The following is a 24,041-nucleotide window of genomic DNA, read 5'->3' on the forward strand; positions in this document are numbered from 1 at the left end:
GTATTCAATTTGACTCTCTGCTATTTTATTTATAACTGCAATTCTGTTCGCAGTGTAGTCCGTATTTTGCTGCATTGGCCCTTTCAGCGAGTCGAACATAATGAGTGACGTTTAATTTCAGGATTTGTCAACAAATACGAAATGTTACCAATACATAAACTAGTTTTTGCGCAGTTTTGGATTGCCGAAGTGAACATTTTTATTGCCGACAATAGTAGTTGCATTGCCGATAAAAGAACAAGTGCCTCGTGACTTTGGTGAGGAAAAATAGAAGATTAAGAGAATAAAATAGTGTTTTGTGTATAATAATTAATGAATAAAGAGTGCTCAAGTGTAGTTCAGGTTTTTTTTTTTTTTTTTTTTTTAGTAGGGTACAAAAAAGCTTCAAAAGCCAGGCCTGTTGTGTGTTGGCACGGTGTGGGACTCACGTTAGGCGTGCTTAACCACTAAAAAACTTTCCCTACTGCTCCTGTGCCTCGATCCCCTCCGGAACTACATCAGGCAACTTCATCGAGGGAGGGCTGTGCTCATGCACTTCTGTGCTCATGCACTTCTTCAATCTCAGCCTCTAACTGTTCTGCTAGTTGTTGGAGCGTTTTGCCCAATTGGCGGTTGAACATCTCGCCGGGACTTTGGACAGCTTTCTGTGCGACGACGCATACTTCCCTTGAGCTGGCCTCGCGTCAGAGCTCTGTTGATCTTCTACTGGACGCTCATGTGCACTTCGTTGCTCTACGACGACTCGTTGTTCTCCGCTGCTGCTGTTCGAGCTCTCCTTGTTGACCAGTTGGATGCCGAGGTCGGTCCAGCGATTCCGGTTGGAGGATGACTTCCAGTTCACTGGCGCCCAGACGACCCAAAACTGGTTTGTGACGATCGATGCTACTCGGCTTAGTCCCCGACGGTGGAGCTAGCCTACTCCGGCTACGCGTTTCTTCATGATTCGATACTGGCCGGTGGAGTGCCGAAGTCGGTCCAGCGATTCCGGTTGGAGGATGGCTTCCGGTGCACTGGCGCTCCGACGACTCAAGCCGGTGATACGCTACGTACTACTCAGAGTAGTCCCCGGCGGTGGATCTATCTTACTCCGACGAAGATTTCCCCGGCGGCGGAAGATCTCCCGAACCGATGCTATCCGGGCAGATGCCGAGGTCGGTCCTGCGATTCCGGTGGAGGGAAACTTCCGGTTCACAGGCGCCCCGACGACCATTTGCCGGTGCCATTTCGCGAATTACTCAGCTGGACCCCGGCGGTGGACTCAGCCTACTCCGACTCGACGTTGGTTGGCCAAGTGCCAGGGTCGGTTCTGCAATTCCGGTTGGAGGATGGCTTCCGGTTTGCAGGCGCCCGGACGACTTTTAACCGTTACTACGCTACGCCCGCTCAACTCGGTCTAGTCCCCGACGGAGGATCTAGCCTACTCCGATCGCGACCCGGAGCTCTCTGGTCTTCACGCCATCTTCTTTGCAGCAACGACATAATCGCCGTTATTCCCCTGTTAATTGCATACCAGGTGCTTTCATGCTGGCACATGTTCTGCACGATGTTGTCCGGATTTAGGACGTTTGCGGTTTCTGGCATCATCTCGCTTCGTATATCCGTGAATCGAGGGCAGTCGAATATAACGTGCTCCGGTGTCTCCTCGATATTTGGACAGGCAGGACAATGTGGAGATTCTGCGTGTTCGAATCTGTGCAGATATTTCCGGAAGCATCCATGGCCTGACAGAAACTGGGTCAGGAAGAAGTTAACTTCTCCATGTTTTCTGGTCGTCCACACCGACACGTTAGGAATGAGCCTGTGGGTCCACCTTCCTTTCTCCGAGTTATCCCACTCCTGCTGCCACCTGGCCATTGTGTCCAATCTAATGGTATTCCTCACATTCCTGGTGTCCCTTTGCTGGTAACATGCGATGTCCTCAGCCAGAGTGATGCAGATGGGGATCATTCCGGCGATAAGGCACACTGCCTCCGATGATATAGTGCGGTAGGCACTCGCAACCCGTATAGCCATGAGCCGGAACGTACCTGCCAGCTTATCTCGATTACGTTTGGTTCCCAACGCTGCAGCCCAAGCCGGGACTCCATACCTCAGTATAGACGATGATACGGTCGCTAGAAGACGCCTCGTGCTGCTTCTTGGTCCTCCAATGTTGGGCATGATCCTGGCTACGGTGTTAGCAGCTTTCGCTGCCTTTTCGCAGGCATAGTCTACGTGGCTGTTGAAGTTTAGCCTGTCGTCGACCATTACTCCGAGATGCTTTAGAGAGCGCTTAGATGGGATTGCGTGCCCACCGACGTTGATTTCCAACTGCTGTACCGCCTTGCAGTTGCTGACCAGCACCACCTCCGTTTTATGATGAGCCAACTGCCGCTTGACTCCAGTCATCCACGATTCGATGGTGTCTAGCGATTCCGCCGTCAGCATCTCCACCTCCTACGCAGTCTCACCAGTTATCGCAAGAACGACGTCATCTGCGAACCCGACGATCTCGACTCCATTTGGCAGTGACAAGGTTAGCACTCCATCGTACATCATGTTCCACAATGTTGGACCAAGTATGGATCCTTGTGGAACTCCCGCCGTGACTTCAATTGACATCCGTCCCTGGTTTGTGTCGTAGACCAGTACCCGGTTCTGAAAGTAACTTTGCAGAACTTTACATAGATATCCTGGAACCCGCATTCTGTGTAGGGCTGCGGCGATAGCCTCCCAACTGGCACTGTTGAACGCGTTCTTGACGTCTATTGTTACCACTGCGCAGTATCGATTGCCTCTCCTCTTCTGCTTGGACGCTTTCTCCGCGCACGCGATGACTGCCCGAATAGCATCCACCGTCGAAGTCTTTTTACGGAATCCGAACTGCCTTTTCGACAACCCGTTCTCGCCTTCCGTGTAGATCGTCAGCCTACCGAGGATGACCTTCTCCAAAAGTTTGCCAAGAGTATCCAGCAAGCATATTGGTCTATATGAAGCAGGATCTCCTGGCGGTTTTCCCGGTTTTGGCAGTAACACCAGCTTCTTCACCTTCCATCTGTCTGGGAAGCAGCCTTCCGCTAGACACTTCTGCAATGCTGTCCTGAATATGTCTGGGAATGCCAAGATTGCTGCCCTTAGTGCAACATTAGGGATACCATCTGGTCCGGGAGCTTTGTTCAGCTTCAATCCATTCGCAACCGTTATCAGCTCGGCGTTAGACACATGTATACCGGCATTTTCCTCATCTACGTCAGCGTACGGTGTGGACGGCCACGCTGTTGGAGCATGCGTAGGAAAGAGACCGTTCACTATCGCCTTCAGTTTGTCGGGACACATTTCAGCTGGGGTAACTGGGCCCTTGATCTTCGCCATCACTACTCGATAGGCGTTGCCCCAGGGATTTGCGTCAGCTTCCCGGCACAACTCCTTGTAGCAGTTCGTTTTACTCGTCGCTATCTCCTGCTTGAACGCGGCTCTGGCCAGTCGGTAGGTCACTTTACGCTCTTCCATGCTGGCTTCGGATCTAGCTCTCTGCACGCGTCTTCTGGCTCTTAAGCAGGCTGCGCGAAGGGTGCTGAGTCTGTCGTTCCACCAGTATGCAGGACGCCGTTGATTTCTTGGCTCCAATTTTCTCGGCATAGTTGCGTCACACGCTCTCGCCAACGCTTCTGTCAGCTCTCCTGCATCCATGTTTGGAGCGTCGCTTACTGCTCGGAGTGCTTCGACGAAAAGATCCTTATCGAAATGCTTCGTCTTCCACCTTCGTTCTCCATTCCTCCTCTGCCATACTGAACAACTTCTCTGGATCGCCTGATGGTCACTGTGGGTGTATTCTTCGCTAACTCTCCAGTTCATATTGGTGATCAGCGACGGGCTGCAAAAGGTCACGTCTATGATGGACTCCCTACCGTTTTTGCGAAATGTGCTAGCGAGACCGTCGTTGCACAGCCTTACGTCGAGCTTCGCTAGAGCTTCAAGCAAAATGTAGCCTCTCGCATTGGTCAGTCTACTACCCCACTCCACGGCCCACGCATTGAAGTCTCCTCCGATTATTACCGGCGTTCGACCGATCAGCTTGTCGGTTAGCACATCCAACATCTGGGTGTACTGCTCCAGTGTCCATCTCGGGGGGCGTAACAGCTACACACGAAGATTTCGTTAATTTTAACGATCACGAAGCCCTCGTATGAGCGTTCGACTACTTCTTGGATAGGGAATCTGCCCATTACTTGAATCGCCGTCGTCTCTGCTCTGTCTGCTACCCAATTGCCGTTATCGGGAGGAACTCGATACGGTTCTGCAATGATCGCAATGTCGCACTTTGTTTCTGTTGTCGACTGCCACAACAGTTGTTGTGCGGATTGGCAATGGTTGAGGTTCACCTACGTTATCTCCATCATCATTACTGCCCTGCCTTCGCCTTCTGATATTTGGGGCACTTGAAGCCACCCGTCGTATGGGCGTTACCTTCCTCCACCTTACACAGCATGCACCTAGGTGTATTCAGGCAGTCCCTGCCAACGTGACCTTTTTCACCACATTTCCTGCAGTGTTCGGACCTGTCCGGGCCTTTGCAGTTTATTGCCCGGTGGCCGAAATCCATGCATTTGAAGCATCTCTCCACCGGATTTGTCTCCCGAGGTATCAGTTTCAGCGGGCAAACCGACCATCCCACCTTGATCTTACCAGCCTCGACGAGTTTTTTGGCTGCTGCGACTGGTAATCGGATCGTCGCTATTTGCATACCTCCGTAAGCTCTCCTCAGCCGGATGGACTGCGGTGCTTCTTCCAGGTTGCATTGGGATAACAGTGCACCCCTCACGTCGTTTTCTGTTGTGATCTCGTCCAGTTCTCTGCATTCGATCACTGCCTCCTGGGATAAGGCTCTCACGCTTGCCTCGTTGCCCAGCGACTTCGCGACGAGCTCTCGGCAGGCCGAACTCTTGATCGACGGATCTTTTTTAAGCTCAAAGAGCATGTCACCTTTCTGGGTGCGCCTGGTTCTCACCACGTTTTCACCCAGCTCCTTAAGCTCTGGGTCCTCCCTCACACTCCTGAGAATCGCCGCGTAGCTTGTCTTATCGCTTGCCTCAATGACAAGAGCATCGCCCCTGAATCTCTCGCGAGGTGACCGTCGCTTTTCTTTCTTCTTCGGTTCCTTTTTTTGCCGCTTCCTCTCCTTACGAGCTGTATTCTTCTCCTTTCACGGTGCGCCATTCACTGCCGTTCTGCTCACTGACGCACTCATTGTCGCTTCTCTGCTTTTTGGGATCTTCCTCCTCTCCTGGTGTATCCCTCGTTCTTTTTTTTCCGAGCGGGTGGTCGGATTGCTCCTAGGCGTCTCCTGTGCAACGGCTGTTGCATTCACCGAAGTTAATGCTTTTTCTGCTTTTTCCGCTCTACTTCGCAATTCCTTCTGTCCACGTTCTGCGGCTGTAACGGCAGACTTGATGCTAGTGACCAGCTGCTTGATTCTGAGGTGGACGTTGTTTTTCGTCTTGACGAACTCATAGAGTTCATTGACCTTCCTCTTTACTTCCGACAGCTCCGACTTCTCATGTCGTCTTGAGCGGTGCTACTCCCCGATTTTTGTGTGAGCACTTGACTCAGGAAGCCTGCATCCCGCTGGTTTCCCGGTGGCTCACTCGGTGTGCTGCATCTGCTAGTGCTGGCTGCTACCGTCTGTGGTATCACTGGCGATCTCTGCATCTTTCCGCTCCTTGCGAATACTATCGCGTCTTCGTTCCATCCACTAGATTCTCCATCCAAATCGATTATTTGCTCCATTCGATTGGGTCCCCCCTTCGGGCCGCTATCTCTACTCGTTGTAAATAGTCGCCTCTCGTGATCCCATGATTGTCTATGCAAGCAGGGAGGCCATGCAAGGGTTGACACAATCCTTCATGGGGGTTGTGTTCAGAGCCGGATCGGCGTAAGTCAGGAATGTTACATCTGAGCCTACTACTCACCGAGGTTGGTGACGAGTTTCGAACGTACACGAAGGCCTGCCAAGGTTTTATCAGGACGGAGGCAGTTTCCTCATAGTCCTATTCGCCGTTTCAAGTTGGTGTCACCCTTCCTTACTCAGGGAACAGTAGAGTACGTTGCCAGCCCACGACTGTTAGTCGACGTATCCAATCCGTAATCCGTGTCCTGTCCGTTGTTCTGCGTTGTGACCAGTATACCATAATCAGGATTTCACTGGCATCCATCCTGATGTGCCGGTTAGCCCTCCAGAGGGCTAAGGTACTTTGAAAGCGGTACCAGGTCGCTTGTTCAGGGTTACTTGCAGATATGTGTTTTTTGTAGAGATTCACCAGAGCCCACTGATGAACCCCCGCCACATCCTAGGTAGACCGTGCTTGAGCCCCTGGTCAGATGGACCAGACGCTCGGTCACCTCCCGAAGGAAGTACTAAAGGTGGTATTCCATACGGCTGTATGTACGAGTTTCGTTTGGAAAGGGTAAAAATCCCAAGCTCCCACCTGGCACCTCCTCACTCTAGCTGATGTCAGAAGGACAACAGTGCCCAGGTTGCACTACCAGCTAAGTACGCAACCCTTAGCTGGCGGTCTTTGTCATCGTTAGACCCGTGGAAGCGTGAGGTAGGGGCTTGTGAGGACCAGAGCTATATTGGACGCTCCTTCCTGGTTGTCGACTCACCATTTTGCAACCCAAGTGTAGTTCAGGTGTCTCCTGCTAATTGTTGTGCTCTATTGTTGCGTAAAATTGCCCACTTAAAAGTTCAGCTGCTTAGGCTGCCGACAATACGTAAGTTCCCCTATTTTCGTACGCCCAGCGAGAGTCTCACGCATATAATTTCATCGTTCAAGAGTCTTGCTGAACGCATCATTTGTAGGGGAATCCGATCAATTGTTAATCAATACAATTTCGATGACATGACGTGTGGTGACCACCCTATCGATTTATGCTGGCTGCTGGCTCAGCCATAGCAGAACGAAATAAAACTATTCAGTTTATTACTGACTACGAACGCGCGCGTACCGTTTTCTATACTCGGTCATATCACACACCGTCTATTGTGTAGTCCCTATGCGTGCGTGTCTGGCCGGTCCCTACCGTTTGGTCCGGTCATAACAGTGGCGAACGAGGTGGTGTAGTTTTTTTTTCCGTAATTGGAAAATAATTGCGTTTCGCGCGTAGTTCTAGTGGTCAAAAGCAACCGGGAGGAAACAATCGTCGGTATTCCGGAGTGGTTCAGTGTCCTGGACTGGTTTTTGAGTGATTGTTTGTACCGGCAGTTTTGGCTCAAGTTTGCCATACAGTGTGCCGTACAGTGTTTGGTTTAGTTTCCCGCGGATTGTAGCGCTTGTTTGCTTGCCGTCGGAGGAACAGCTGATTGTGTTTGGTTTGTATCGCTGTTTGACGCTCAATCGCAGGTTTGGTTGTTGCGTTCACGTAAGTACTGCATGTAAAGTTGAAATAAAAAGAGAAAATTCTCAAAGTTTAAAACTGCATGCTTACTGTGAAGTTTGCGATCCATTTTCTTTCGCCTAGCAAGCGAAGGAAAATAGTTTCATTTTGTTTGTGATGCTTTATTCTGTTTGGCATTCAAAGAAAGTTTTTGTCATCAGACTAGTGTGTGTTTATTGCTACAACGTTTGTTTGCGACATTGAGTTTAACGATACATAATCGTTGTCGCGCGGTGAAGTGTTTCATCGCATATGTTTGTTGTATGCAAAGTTGTTTCTGTGTCACAACACAGTGGTCTTACCGCATTAGTTTTTGCGCGGAATAAAGTTTTTCAACAAAATAAACAAGATCAGTTTTATGCTCAAAGCGTACAAAAAGTTTGTTTCGATCTGTTTGTTGAAGTTTGTTTTCAGTTTATGATTTAATCTGTAATAAAAAAATCAATCGTTTTCAGTTTAAGATTTTCACTGTAAACAAATCAATCGTTTTCAGTTTATGATTTACACTGTAAAAAAAATCAATTGTTTGTTTTCAGTTTATGATTTAATCTGTAATAAAAAAAATCAATCGTTTTCAGTTTATGATTTACACTGTAAAAAAAATCAATCGTTTGTTTTCAGTTTATGATTTAAACTGTAATAAAAAAAATCAATCGTTTGGAGTTTGTTTTGGTTGAACAAATCATGCCAACTATGTCGTCTGCAAGTTTTATTAAGCCGTTTATTCCTGGATCAGTTTCGTTTCACAAGTATTTGGAGGATTTGAATCGTGAGTTTATGCATCGTGGAGTTTACCGTAAGGAAAAGCAAAAAGCTTCGTTTCTTGCTTCATGTACAGCTCAAGTTTTTAGTGAGTTGAAGCAAATTTTCAAAGAACGGAGTTTGAAAGACGTTTCGTTTGGAGAAATTACGGATGCATTACGGAAGCGGTTTGATGGAACAGAAGCAGAGGCAAAGGAAAGTTTAATCCATGGAGTTTCAAGAAATCGCAGTTTACCAAGCAGTTCCAAGCAATCATTTTCGCATAATGACAAGAATAGTTTATCTTCACATTCACGCAAGTTGTTTTGTAGTTTTTGTCACAGAGAAGGACATATTCGACGATTTTGTTTCGATCGAAAGAATGATAAGGTAAAGTTTGTCGATTCTTCAGCAGTTCAATCACAAAGTTTAGATGTTTCCAACAGTTTATCGTGCGAGTCAGAGTTTTCGTGCGAGGAAACAGATTGTTTAACATTTTCAGTCAACAGAATTAATGAGCCGTGTTATCGGATAGTTTACGTTGACGGTATTCGTTTGAAAATGGAAGTTGATTGTGGTGCTGCCGTTTCCGTCATTGATTCATCAATGTACGAGGAAGAATTCGATCATATACCGATAGAACCATGTGACAAGAAGCTTGCCGTGATAAATGGAAGTCGTTTGAAGGTTTATGGAAAAATTCAAGTATTGGTTGAGTTGGACGGACGATCAGAAGTCGTTAATCTGATAGTTTTGCGAAGTGAGAACAGGTTTACACCTTTGCTTGGACGCGATTGGTTGGATTTGTTTATACCAAGTTGGCGTAGTGTGTTTGCAACTCGTAGTATCAATCAACTGGCAGTTTCTCATGACCAAATTCTAGTGGATGTTAAGCGCAAGTTTGCCAATGTTTTCGATAAATCATTATCAACTCCAATCAAAGGTTTTGAAGCGGATCTAGTTTTGAAAGATCATACACCGATGTTTAGACGTGCCTATGACGTTCCGTTGAGGTTGAAGGATAAGGTCGTGGAACACCTTGAGAGTTTGGAAAAGGATGGCGTCATAACCCCGGTCGATGCGAGTGAGTGGGCATCTCCGGTGATCGTCGTCGTGAAGAAGAGTGGTGATATTAGGATGGTTATCGACTGTAAAGTCTCGATTAACAAGGTCATAATCCCTAATACGTATCCTCTACCTTTGGCACAAGACATGTTTGCATCTTTGGCGGGCGCGAAGGTGTTTTGTTCACTAGATTTGGCAGGAGCGTATACACAGCTTAAGTTGTCTAAAAAGTCGAGAAAAATAATGGTGATTAATACGATTAAAGGTTTGTTTACGTATAATCGTTTACCACAAGGTGCTTCTTCAAGTGCAGCGATTTTTCAACGTGTAATGGATCAGGTTTTGAAAGGTATTGACGGAGTTTACTGTTACCTTGACGATGTTTTGATAGCAGGGAGAGACGAGAAAGACTGTTTACGAAAGCTTTATTTGGTTTTAGAGCGACTTTCTAATGCCAATATTAAAGTCAACTTGCAAAAATGCAAATGGTTTGTGACTAGTTTGCCATTTCTGGGTCATGTGTTGACGGATAAAGGTTTGTTGCCGTGCCCAGAGAAGGTGGAAACAATTCGTAGAGCCAGTGTTCCGAATAATGTTTCCGAGTTGAAGGCATTCTTGGGTTTAATCAATTACTACGGTAAATTTATTCCCAATCTGTCGTCTCGCCTTAGTTGTTTGTATCGTTTGCTCAGGAAAGACGTTAAGTTTGTCTGGACTGCTGAGTGCACTAGTGTGTTTGAAGACTGTAAGCTCTCGTTGTTGAAGTCAAACCTGTTGGAGTTTTTTGATCCATGCAAGCCTGTCGTTGTTGTGACAGATGCTAGTAGTTACGGGTTAGGTGGAGTCATTGCACATGACATAGATGGAGAAGAGAGGCCCATTAGTTTTACCTCCTTCAGTTTAACAAATGCACAGAAGTCCTACCCGATACTGCACTTGGAAGCGTTGGCTGTTGTGAGTACCATTAAAAAGTTTCATAAGTTTCTGTTTGGTAAAAAGTTTACTGTGTATACTGACCATAAGCCGTTGATTGGAATCTTTGGTAAGGAAGGAAAGAATAGTTTGTTTGTGACGCGTCTGCAGAGATATGTATTGGAACTGAACATCTACGATTTTGACATTGTTTACAGACCGTCATCAAAAATGGGAAATGCAGATTTCTGTTCGAGGTTTCCTTTACCAGACGAAGTACCAGTTGCATTACAGAGAGAGTTTATTAAGAGTTTGAATGTTTCGAGTGAGTTACCATTGGATTACGTTTTAGTTGCAGAAGAAACCAAACAAGACGAGTTTATACAGCAGATTGTTTACTACCTGAAACATGGTTGGCCTAAAAAGTTGGAGCGAAGTTTGTTGGATGTTTATGCTCATCATCAGGATTTGGAGTTGGTCGATGGATGTTTATTGTACCAAGATCGTGTGTTTATACCTGTTAGTTTACAAAAACAGATCCTGAAGCTGTTGCATAAGAACCATTCAGGCATTACCAAAATCAAACAGTTAGCCAGAAGAACAGTTTACTGGTATGGCATGAACAGCGACATTGAAAGTTTTGTCAAGTCGTGTAGTGTATGTTGCCAGATGAATGCAGTAGCAAAGCAAGTTCCTCATTCCTCTTGGATACCAACGAATAAACCGTTTTCGCGTATACACGCTGATTTTTTCTACTTCGACAAGAAGGTTTTCCTGGTCATTGTTGACAGTTTTACCAAATGGTTGGAAGTTGAATACATGAAGTACGGAACAGATGCCAGGAAAGTCAACTCGACGTTCATGAGTGTTTTCGCTAGGTTTGGGTTACCTGATGTAATCGTTACAGATGGCGGACCACCGTTCAATTCGAAGGAGTTTACGGATTTTATGGAAAGACATGGTGTGAAGGTGATAAAGAGTCCACCGTATAACCCGTCAAGCAACGGTCAAGCGGAGCGAATGGTGCGAGTTGTCAAGGAGAGTTTGAAGAAGTTTCTATTGGATCCAGAGTTGAGAAGTACAACAACCGAGGATTTAGTTTCGTATTTTCTGTTTGGTTATCGTAATTCTTGTTTGGAAGAAGATAACAAGTTTCCTTCGGAGAGGTTGTTTAGTTTTAAACCTAAGACGCTGTTGGACTTGATTCATCCTAGGAATAGTTTTAAGAATCATATAACGAAGCCTACAAGTGTGGAAAATCCTAAGCAAGATACCAAAGACTACCGTAAGCCTGACTGGACAGATAAGTTGTGCCCAGGAGACACTGTTTACTATAAAAATTTTAGAACAACTGACATCAGACGATGGCTAGAAGCCAAATTCCAGAAGCGTGTTTCCTCACATACATTTCAAGTTTCCGTAGGAGGTCGTGTGTATTTGGCACATCGTAATCAGTTGAAGCAGGCTGGAAACGACAAGAGTCGGCGGTATGTAACTTTTTCGAGGGGTAAGGAGCATGGACGCAGCAGAAAACGTACTAGAGAGGACGACGAAGAGAGCGATTCTGACGATGCTGAAGATTTTTACGGTTTTCCAGCAGATTCTTTTGTGTTTAGGGATAATTGTGAAAATCCGTTGAATGACAGTCGAGATGGTTCTGGAGCAGTTGTTGCAGGTTCGATGTCACCAGAAGAGTTGGATTGTGGAGTTCCTGACAGAGGAGTTTCGCAAGCTGACGAGGTTGATCCATTGGAAGGACCGTCATCGAGATGTTCGTCGAGCTCAGATCGTCAAAAAGCAAGTTTACGCCGTTCGAGGCGAATCAAGCGTTTTAGAAGAGACAACGAATATGTTTACTACTGATTTCGAATCAGAGTTTGTTTGTTTGATTGTTTGTTTGTTTTCGGTAGTATGTTTTACCGACTGTTTACAGCAGTACTGTTTTGCTGTGTTCGAGAAGTATCCACGTTGTTCCCGAAAGTATTGAAAGTGTTTAGTGTGAATTTCAGTGTTGTGTATAGTTCATCTAAAAGGGGGAGAACTGTGGTGACCACCCTATCGATTTATGCTGGCTGCTGGCTCAGCCATAGCAGAACGAAATAAAACTATTCAGTTTATTACTGACTACGAACGCGCGCGTACCGTTTTCTATACTCGGTCATATCACACACCGTCTATTGTGTAGTCCCTATGCGTGCGTGTCTGGCCGGTCCCTACCGTTTGGTCCGGTCATAACAATGACGTACTAAATACTCCAAAGATCCGGGCACTAATCTCTCGGCAGTTTGCACATCGACAAGTAAAACCAAGGAATCATTAACAGTTTAGCTGTTTTGGACTTGAGAGCCTCTACAACTATGAATACAGCACATAGTTAATTCAAACCAAGCTTCAAACACTATCACTGATTTCGACAGTTTTTCATAACGCTTAGTTGCGCGTGGCCTGCTGAGTTAGAATGATTTGATCGAGCATCAAATAAACCCACGGTAGACACAACAAGGTAGGCGTAGGCTATTCCCACGTGTAAACAACGATTTTTCATCAAAACATGTGTCGTCATTCCTATCGTCAAGCATGAGGCCTTGAGGATAGTAAAGGAGAGCATGCCTTGCTTTCTTTTGCACTCGTTCGAGTTTGCGATAGGAATGACGTCACTGCCAAATGTCATTTTTCGGAGTATAATACCTTGCTTATTTTTACCGTGAAATAAATCAAAGATATTTATGAAAAATCGATCTGAGAGCGCTAAGAGCTATTAGACCCGTATCTTTCTCAGATGATCAAATGATGTGCACCACTTTTTAACTTCAAGAACAAAATTGATCTCGCCCCCGCAGGAACAAGCGATAAGGAAGTTCTGTTTACGGCGTGCATTTTAGGCAATACTGAGAGCTCATGAATTGCTCATTTACTCGTTTCTAGAAGATTCAAGAAGCCGCGAATTTTCCACAACAGCACATGTTTTCACCTGTGTTGGAAGGTTCTTGTGATCAAAGAAGTGATTTTGTTAAAAAATGAACAAAATTATCGCTGTTCTGGGAATATCTGCAGTTTATAATCCTTTTACCGGTTTAATTTTCACGGTACCCTAAAATGAGATTGAGATTATTTTTAATTAAAGTAACGCCCAGACAACCAAAATGTACGTATAACAAAATCACCTGGAGGCTTTGTATGTGCATAATTTCACTTATAAGATGTCGCGAAAAGGCCTTCTACGTACAAAAGTGGAGGCGATATACGTGCATATATTACGTGCTGAATAATAACATACAATGCGAGTGTATAAATTTTCTACACATGTTGATTTGACAGCTGCTACGGATTGACTCGACTTTCTTTGTACAAGTGTACGGCACGAAACAAAATGTACAAAAGAACTCAGAAAAAAACGTTTTATGCGAGGAAACTCATCAATTTGACGATTTTATCCACTGTGTTTTGCGGTTTTGATGTAATTTGTATGAATCAACGAGTTATTGCGTCAACTTTTTTGCGACTTCTGGTTGTCTTGGCGTACGCTCTCCAGGTCAGCAATGATCCAAGGTAGACGAGCATTTACCAAACCCAGACATTATCAACTATGAGAAATTTACATTCTATATGATAGATCTAATTAAACGTTCCATACCCTTTCCACAGCTCGCACCGCCACCAACCGCACTCCAAGACTTTGACTACCACTACAAGCTGGTGAAGAACTTCTACGTTGCCGACAAGACATTGCCAAAGATTCATATCAACGACACAAACATTCCCGTGCATCTGGAGCAAATGCTGCAGATCTTGATCCGAGAGGAGCAAGAAATTACAGCTGCCCTACGCAAGGCAGAGGCCGTTGGCCCAGCCCCATCGGAATCCGGAGAATCTTCCTCCAATGGCAGCAGCAGCGAGGAGATTCCCGTAGCCGAATGTATGGAGTTCGTCTTAAACAACCGGCCGCTAGACGTTCTAGTGGAGCTAGCAGCAAATGACACCCCGCCAGGTGCCCGACTGGTCATTTTGAACTGGATTCGACGACTTCTGTCCTGCATGAAGGATCCACCTCTGGGTCACGCGAGTCTCTTTCAACCGGTGCAGAAGCTGGTCGAACTATGCAATGGGAACATTGCTTCGCCATACGAGAAGGAAGAGATTCTATTCCTGGAAACAGTAGCGGGGCTGGTTCGGAAGGAACCAATCCTCGCGAACTTATTCCTCAAATCTCATCACCATTCCGCACAAATGTTGGCCAGCTGGAAGGGACTTTCTATCACGAAGACTCCGGTCAACAATCCACTGTTTCAAAGCGCAAAGATCGATTACGACTCGAGGAGGATTTCACTGGTAAAGGAGGAGCTGCACGGCGAGGAGAATGGGGACAATGCGGAAGCATCGTCGGCCGTGGTAGTTCCCAATCTGAATGAGGAGAGAGTGGCCGGAGCCAAATGTGACTGTGATGATGAGGAACATTTCGTACTTTTCGATGCTATTGTAAGCTATTTGGACAGCGCAGTAAGTATCAAATGGGGGGTGGGTAATTCTTCATGAATACGTTTTATATGAGAGTGTATCGCATAGCTTTAAACGTGGACGTTTAGCATAACGTACATTTGGCATGACTATAATTATAAACCTACCACCCACCTACCGTTCCTCGATGGTTTAGCATCTCATCATTGCCGGGCGTATTGTAGAGCTACATTCTCGTCGGTCGTGGGCTAAGGCCTCTTTCATCTTTAGGCAATTCTTTACATGTTTATTAGAAAATTTCTTCAGGCATTCCCTCTAAAGTTTTTCCCGGAATTCATTAAGGAATCAATCAAGGTCGTCAAGGTCGTGAAGAAATGTGTCATGTCTACCTATCTCAAGTGATATTTCTTATAACTCTTGGTACCTTTTACTTGTTGGTACCTACGGGATTTCTGAGCTATAAATACTGGCTACCGTAGGCGCAGAAGAGAGACTTCCCGAACTGTGGACTGATTAACATATTATTTTATTCTTTATTTGCAGGATATAAAAAAATGATTCAATAAATTGTAGAAAAATGCATCAATTTTTTCTCACTTTTTTTTGCTATTTATTTTATCTAGGATTCTGTTAAATCAATATATTTATCCTAGAAACTCTGCAAGATCCTTACAATCATAATTTCTCCGAACATTGTGATGAAGAAAAATCCCAGAAATATTAGCATTAAGCATTTCGCACAAATTCGTAGGTGGTACAGTCCTAGACAATTGTATGAGGGTAGCCTCCTTCCCGTCCGTTACCAAAGTCAGAGATGTGGGACTAACCTCTAACTTAAAGACAATATTGACGCATCCTCCAATAATCGAGAGCTGTCCTGGCCAAGTCCTTGCGAAAGCTGGGGAATGGGAAAGATGCAGAGAACTCTACGACCTCTCATAGATGTTACGTGATGTTTTGGAATGTTGATGGAAAGGGTAGTGCCAAAGGATACGTTCGGTAGACGTTCTGGCCGACAAATGGTTAGTATTTACGCATTGTGATTATGCGCTGCTGATCAGAACAAACTCACTAAATTTCATTTTCGAAAATCCTCCTCTAATAATGAACAATAGATGAGCACTGCCCATCAAAATGCACGCACATTGGCGTAGCTAGGATTTTTTGCTGGAGGGGGCCTGGTGAATATTAGTTTTATAGAAGTTATGTCACTCGCAATAACAAGATTTTCACAAATTTCGTAGTTTTAACATATTTGTATTGATTTTATTTATTTGTTATTATGAGACACATTTCGCGGCGCATCAATGATATTTGTAAATTTATATTTTCGCTACGGAAAAGATTCATTTTTTTTTGTAATCCAGTGAAAAATTATTCAAGAATTCTTGCAAAAAAAACTCACAAGGAATGTCCAACAATTTTTTTCTGATAATCAACCATGTGGTTTAAAGAGATTCTTTTTAGAACTAGTACAGGAATTTCTTCATGAATTATTTTCGTACTTTTCAGTGATTTCTTCAAGAACTCCTTTTCACTGAGTACCTGGGATCAGGGTTGGGAAAAAATCTGAAATTCACTCTACAGTAGTCAAACAAAGCCAATCACAGTCAGCGAAGCCAGTGAAACTCACGCCCATCGCTGCTGTAGGCAAAAAGCCTTGAAAATTGCAAAACACCCGTTGCTAAGGGCAACGCAAAATTACTGTAGAAAAATGTTCTACTTCCCGCTGCATTTCCCGCATTTAGAGCCTTCAATGACACTAGCGATTTAGAGAAATTCATGTACCTAATATAGGCTACTTGATGAGATTCACGATTTTAAACTACTGTAGTGAGAGAGCCACGTGATTTTCGCGAAATTCAAGCCTACTACTATTACCATTCCCAGCACTGCCTGGGATTCTCACAGAAAATCATTCCCAGACTTTTTGATCTCACCATAAAATTTCTCTAAAAATCGAATTGTTTAAAAATTCTCAAAGAATGCCATTAGAGAATGCTGTAGAAATTATTTTGATCATTTCTCCTGGAAGGCCCTGTACGTAATTATCAAATATAAATTGCAATTGTAAGTTTAAAGTATCCTCCAGTTGTTTATAAATAATATGTTTAGAATGTTCAGAAATTTCTGAGCGTTACTCCAAAAATTGGTACTAAAAATTCAAAGAGTTTCACCAAAAATGTCTTCAAGATCACCAAGCAAGGAGTCATTTAACGAATTCTCCAGAGAGTTCACCAACAGCTGAAGCAAAATAATCATTCAGACTTTCTGCAAAAAAACAGATTCTTCCAGGTGTTGCTCTAGGGCTTCCTCGTAATATTCCACAAAAACATCATGAGCAATTAAGAAGAGTTCAATTGGGTTATTCATGATTTCTCAAAGAAGTTTTCCGCAGATCTATCTGCCTTTTTTTCACAAATTTTTTTTTTTAGATTTCTCTAAAGACATCCACAGCAACATCCCACATGCCTTCAAAACTCCCACGAAATTTTTTTTTTATGTTTTCAAAACTGCCTAACTAAAAGTGTTTAGAGAATTCTAACATTCCTTTGAAGTTACTAACGGAATACGTTCAACTGTTCTTTCAAAAACTCTTCCGCGAAAAAACTCAAAGTTTTCCCGAGTAATTTGTTCAAAGATTTCTAAGAGAACCGTATTATGATTTTCCTAGGATCCTCCCGAAAAATTTACCAAAAATTAATCTCAGCACTTCCCAAGCTTTTTTCTTTAAACAGCTCTAACGATTAATTTGGGAATTTATTGAAGAAATGTTTCATCAGATTTACTAAGATTTTGCAATTTATTCTTGAAATTCTCGAAGAATTTCTTCAGAAAATTTATCAAGTATTTTTTCAGACTCTAGAAATAGCTCCATTTTTTTCGGAATGGTAATCTCCGGATTCTTCCATGAATAACATTTAGAAATTGGCCTAAACTCTACATTTTCTACTTCTCCAGGAATATCTCAATGTATTTAGCGATTGCTTTATAAATTCCTCTACGCATCACTCCATATCAGTTTTCTATATATATTCTTTTTGTATAAATGTTCGAAGGAACTTTGATGGTAATTTTTAGAATAATTGCAGCTTTAATATAATTCGGAAAAAATACTTAATTCCTGTCGTATATTCAAGAATTAAACCGTAGAGTTTCTGAAACTTGTTGACAATGTACCTCTGAGAAAAGCTTAAAAGGTCCTTGAAGGATTTACCACAGACATTTTTACTTCTGATTTTTTAATAGAACACGATTGGTGTTAAAACGGATGGAACTTATACTGAATGTGTGTAATTAAAATCTTAGATAACTTTTTATATGAACTTTAAAGTTTCATGATACTACTGTGAACATATTGATGTAGAAAGAATTCATTTTCCGATTTTCCCAAATCTTTAGAAATTCCAAACACACTTTTTATCGATTTTTTTTTGTACTACTGTAGAAGTTTAACGCGAAAATACTGCCGGTATTTTTAAGAACATAACCGAACATGTAGTGTAGTAAAACTCATAATGTAATATTTTAATGAATTTAAAACTTGGGGGAAACTTTTGCATTACCGTCGTGCGGGGTGACATTGGGCCAAGATTTTTACAGCAAACTAAAAACAGTATAATGAAAACAATGTGGCAAGCTTCAAGAATGCGTTACAAATAGCCACTGGATGGTCATGGATTGTTCTTTAGACTCCCGTACTAACCATAAGATGCATCAAAAAGGGCGGTCAAAGTCACCCCCTAGGCCCAATGTCACCCCGCACGGCGGTACTTAAAAAAATGTTGAGTAATTTCTTATGGACTTTCAGAAATCAAGAACCATACGCATAAGAATTCTGTATTTTTTAACCTCTTCTATTTTACCTTTTTTTAAGATTCTTCAAAATGTTTCTTTTTGAAGTATGGAAAGATTTTTGTACGAAGTTCCTCAAAGCGTCATGCGAAGAAGGAAAAACAACAAAATGTTGAAGCAGGTAGAACAATAGATGGGCGACGGTGCAATGAAAGATAATTTATAATCTAGAAACTATGTAATTTACAGGATAGTTAAAACCTCTCTAATAATTTTACAAATAAAGCATTTTTTTAAGAAGTTCTATCAAAATTTTCTTTAAAAATTATTCTTGAAATATATCCTTCCTTGACCTCTGGTTTTCTAAAATTCTACCAGAAAGCCTCTAGAAATTCTGCTCTCGTATCGCATAAAAATTCAATGGATTCTAACAATTCTAACACCGACCAAAGCCATGCTGAAGGTGTCTGGGTTCGATTCCCGGTCGGTCCAGGATCTTTTCGTAATGGAAATTTTCTTGACTTCCCTGGGCATAGAGTATAATCGTACCTGCCACACGATATACGAATGCAAAAATGGCAACATTGGCAAAGGAAGCTCTCAGTTAATAACTGTGGAAGTGTCATAAGAACACTAAGCTGAGAAGCGGGCTCTGTCCCAGTGAGGACGTTAATGCCAAGAAGAAGAAGAACACCGACCAATTGGTGTTTAGAAAAACTCGAGCAAGTATTTCTGAATGATTTCTGGAAAACGTACTTCAAGCATTTGTAATAACCAAATATTTGCCTTGTTTGCTGTAATTTTGAAGCTTATGAATTTCGTAACACATCTGTATCACAATTTATACAGTCCTCTACTTATCTTTAGAATGCTAAAATATCATCTAATCTGGTCTGTCTGAACACCGACCAATTGGTGAAATTATTTGTAGAGTAGTGTTTCAAGGAAGATCAATAAACATTTCTTTATGAATACCTTAATAATTCTTTTTTTTTTCATTGGGGCTTCCAACAAATTTCCTCTGAGGATTCAAAGGCAAGAGAAATTTTAAAAACAATTTTCTTTCCATTCCTGGAATGATCCGGGGATTTGAACCAAAATGTCTAGAAAAAAAAACAGAGAAGATTTTTTGACGCAATTTGTGATGTATTTTGGACACATTTTTAAGGACTTTTGATTAACTTTGCGAAAGAATTTGTAATAAAATTTTTGGGAAAAATATTTAAAGAAATTCACAGAAGAATTTCTAGTAGAACTTTCAGCAAAATGTCTCAGTATTAGATTTGACAGAATGAATGATTTTTCGGAGAAATTGCGAGGGAATACTGAACTATTGAAAGATTTTTTTTAGGTAAATCCGGGTACATTCTCCGAGAACATTCTCCGGAATTAATTTACCAATATAAAGAAGACATGAAAGGAATGGAGCTTTGAATAAGTCCGACAACATTACTTGACTATTTTCCAAGAAATTTGCAAAAGTTCTAAAGCTACCCTTCAATATTCCTTGAGGAATTTGACTACACTTAAATTCTATAAAGAATATTGAAAAGTTTTCTAAAAAATGTTGTTGAAATCTGTAGAAAATTAGTCAAATTATTCAGTAAATTTATTCATGTGAAAATAGTTAAACAATTGAATCAAAATCAACCAGAGATTTTTTGATGGATTTGTTTGGATTGGAAACCAGGTTAAATTTATGCCATTCATCTGAAGAAAACTTGGCCATGCCGAAACTCCTTGAAAGTTCAGCCTTATTTTTCGACAAGAATTCCCGTCGTGTATTGTTTGAGAAATTCCTCTAGTAATTTTGTCTATTTTTTCAATTATTTTTTCGAACATTAAAGCCTCTTTAGTGAATTCTCATTAGGGAAATCATTATTACCTGACACCTCGAGTAGGGTATCCTAAAAACATTAAAAATCAGAAGGAAGTGAATATGCTGCTTTATGGTGAAACAGCATAATTTGGATTATTCAGAAAGAAACTAATTTTGAGAATAAAATTGACGCTTGTGTAACGGTATTTGTTTTGCAATGAGATTTTGAAAAATTGCGCTAAACTCATACAACAAGAAGCTAGTTATAACAGTAACCAATCGATCGACAGCCGGACGGTTAAGCTTTCACCAAAGTCAGAACCGTCACGCTAATGCTGTGTAAGACAAGCATGGTGTTCTCTAAAATAACGTAATCACTGAAGAGATTTTTGTCAAAAACCAGAGTCACGTTATTGTTGTTTGATGAGGGGGACTTTAACCTGAAGGGCATTCGTCCCTTACAGGAGCCAAGTACATTGCTTGAGAAGATTTTGCTTCGTGTTTATTTTTAATTTTAATTTTTACTGTCATCAAAAAATCGGGGGGGGGGGGGGCTGGATGATTCTGGAGGGGCCAAACAAAACATTAACAGCTGATTTTGAGAACATGAATTTTTGAGGTTTTGTTCGACAATGCGCCACTGTGCGTCGTCTCATCGCTGTTATTAGAAAGACGTTTGTTCCTGAAGTTCCAGCGTCTGCGAAACTGTCTCGCCGATAGTAAGAACTATAAGTGTTATGTCTCGTCTCACGTCACGTTTCGTGAATGTTGTGTTGATCTTACGTAAGCACAAATCACATAAATTTATAGTCCAATAGTACTACTTTATGCCAATTGTCCATATGCGAAATATCTTTATGCGAATTGGCCATCCACCTATCAAATAGCGTAAAAAATTGAACACATATTAACATGACCAACGACTTTTCAGGACAGTACGATAATTGTTCGAGCATGTGAGGGAATTTTGATACTTGCGTCGCTGCCGACTTTGAACAAGTCATGCAACGCTGTTCGGAATAGTTTGAGTCGATTTTGCACAACGATTGCCGATAGATTGGCCGTCCACTGTCAGCAGATTCCGGAGGATATGGACACCGGTGACATCGAAGACGCTAACGTTTCTTGGGGACTCATTCCACGAGATAGCGAGCAGCCTCACTTCATCGGGAGATACCAGTTGACGTCGTTTCTTTGCTGGCTCGATTACTGTGACTGCTTGATGAAGGAGAGTCTTACGATTGCTCCGGAGTTGGGGGAGTTGATCAGAACTCAGCTTTTGATCAGCTATGTCGAACCGGGTTTGTTGGGCAACTATGCCCCCTTCATGTTGGTATTAACAGCAAAGATCATTAAGAAGACGCAGTCCAGAGCATTATTGGATGGTAGGATGAAACTCACACTTTTCTGACCTGAAATAACCAATCTTAATACTTGCAGAAATTGCTAACTGGCTTATTGGAGAAGGCGATATCACGGATATTAACGGAACTGACTGTCTTCTAACCATACTAATCGAGAATGCTCACGAAAATTCTGACATTCTCTTGCAAACCCTACAGTTCGTTGAAGTAAACCAGCTTAGAATACGAATTCATTTTTCAAAAAATTCTAATACTGTATTAATTTTCAGTCGTTACTGGATAATCCACATGAGAAAATCCTCCATGGAATGATTTTCTTCTACATAAACAACCGGGGATATTATGACAGCAACACACAGACCATTCAGTCCTGGTCTGATGAGGAAGATAACCGGGAACGACGAAGAGGTAGCGCCGAAGATCCGATTAAGTCCCGAACACTTGCTCCCAACAACATCCTTAAAGTGATCAATCAGTAAGTCTTCTAAAGTGTTTTCTAAAGTTTGATTTAGGTGACCATTTTCATAATTTCCTTCAAATTCTAGTTTCCTTCTGCTGCTGCCACGGCACATAATGAACGATGCGGCCGGCATTTGCTACGAGGAATACATGCAGGATGCAAGCCGTCACTACCAAACATGGATCAAAAAGACCCATGGTTTTCAGTGGCCCGTGGAAGCAGTATGGCCCGAAAGCCCCTCAAGTTCTCCAACTAGCGAAGGCGCTTCACTGGAAACTCTTCCCACAGCCAAGCCCAAAACCAAATCCAAATCCGACCTGAACGAAGTTCAATGTGGAGACAGTGGTATATCCGAGGAAAGCTTCTACGAGGGTCCTCTGCTCAAACTCCTCTTCTCGCACGTCAAGCAGATGAATACGCAGGTGTACGAACTGAATCTTGCCGTCATAGCTATTCTGTCCAAGCTGGCCCTCTTTCCTCATCCATACTTGCATGAGATTCTGTTGAGTCCGGAAATTCCAGTGGCCCCTGGAGCCACTACGCTATGGTCTGTGATGCAGTTCCTTGCCCGGCAACTGCTAACCGAAATTCCACGGGTGGAGAATTTCCAAGAGCGGATCAACGAAACGGGAAAGCGTCTGCTCTCGAATCCACCACTCTACCACAAGGATTGCGAACATGATCCATCTCCAGCGCAGGAAGAGGAAGCGGAAATCAACGATCCCTTGTTTGAGTCTATCGTTGTGTTGGAAGAGTTCTGCAAGGAGCTGGCGGCGATTGCCTTCGTCAAGTACCACCATGCCACGGAATAGATTAAGAGCCGCATGAGGCCGACAGGAATGTGCATTGGATAAATAAACGACATAGTTTAGCTAAATTTTAATTTTTATTCCCTAAAATAAAATTTTATTCGTGTTGAGCTCGCATCTAGCCTAAATTTTTACCCAACCCTGCAATTTGGTTTAAATACTGTAAAGTTTTGCTCTACGAAGATGCATTCGTACTACAAAATATTGTTCGTAAGATATTTGAAGTGATATAAATATAAACATCTAGTCGCATATTACTGTTTTTTTGGTGTTGTTTATGGTCCCTTATCCACAAGTACTCTCAAAAAAGCATGGCCATCCGGCCATGGGATCCTCATTCCATCCTTATTTTGGATGAAATTTACACAGCAAACAAGGCATAAAACCCTTACAGAATCATAGTCTCATTAAAGTTCTCAACTAATCTTATGCAAAATTCTTAAAAAAATGTAATCGGATTCTTTGCAAGACTCTAAAATAATCTAAAAATATTCATTGAAATTTGGACATGATTCGAACAGAATCTTCGGAAGATCGTCACACTTATGTTTTTGCATCAAATATGGAACACTGATTATTTTATGCAGCAATATTCATCAATTCTCGCATAATTTTGTTCGTTATTTTCACAGAATTTATCAACAGAGTTCGCACAGTACCCTTAATAAGGTTTTCGTAGAATTCTTGGCAAAATTTTCAATACAAGACGGACACGATTCTCCCAGAACAAGTGTCTCACAGTAAGCTTATCAAGATACTCATATAACTTTAGGAAGGATTCTCAAAAAAATCTTGGGCAGGATTCATGAAAAGTCCATATAAAATTCATCATTATTGTTACCAAATCAGCAACTGGATTTTCATTGAACTTTAAGCAGAGTTCTCTCCTCTCCTGTGCAAGGATTTAACCAAAAAAAAAAACGCAAAGTAAAAAAGAGCATCAAAATTGTCACAAAATCCTGGGCAGCATTCGTACACTGTCATTGTCAAAACGCTTACATAATTCGGTGTATGACTTTAACAGAGAATTGGGCATAATTCTTAAAGAATTTTCGGCACAATTGCCACAAAATCTTGGATAGAATTCTCACTGTATTCTCGAAATATCTTCAATTTGACCAAGGGGGTGGTCACTCTACGCAGTGTGCCTTGCGCAGCTATGGCACATTTTGGCGCACTGACTGGCACAGTGTTTTTTATAGTGTGTT

The 24,041-nt window shown here is 42.5% G+C and overlaps 1 protein-coding gene across 1 annotated transcript in view; it reads left to right on the forward strand.

Annotated features, from left to right (window-relative positions):
• Nucleotides 1–23,087, forward strand: part of LOC5569431 (protein FAM160B1) — a 32,169-nt gene extending 9,082 nt beyond the window's left edge. Inside the window, exons 2-6 of the mRNA XM_021848764.1 lie at nt 13,777–14,628; nt 21,132–21,585; nt 21,641–21,771; nt 21,834–22,039; nt 22,110–23,087. Coding sequence (XP_021704456.1) covers nt 13,777–14,628; nt 21,132–21,585; nt 21,641–21,771; nt 21,834–22,039; nt 22,110–22,836 — 2,370 coding nt within the window. The 3' untranslated portion in view covers nt 22,837–23,087. The remainder of the gene's footprint in view (nt 1–13,776; nt 14,629–21,131; nt 21,586–21,640; nt 21,772–21,833; nt 22,040–22,109) is intronic.
• The last annotated feature ends 954 nt before the right edge of the window (nt 23,088–24,041 follow it).

This window comes from Aedes aegypti, chromosome 3 (assembly GCF_002204515.2).
Source record: "Aedes aegypti strain LVP_AGWG chromosome 3, AaegL5.0 Primary Assembly, whole genome shotgun sequence".
In the NCBI taxonomy this organism is placed as follows: Eukaryota; Metazoa; Arthropoda; class Insecta; order Diptera; family Culicidae; genus Aedes; species Aedes aegypti.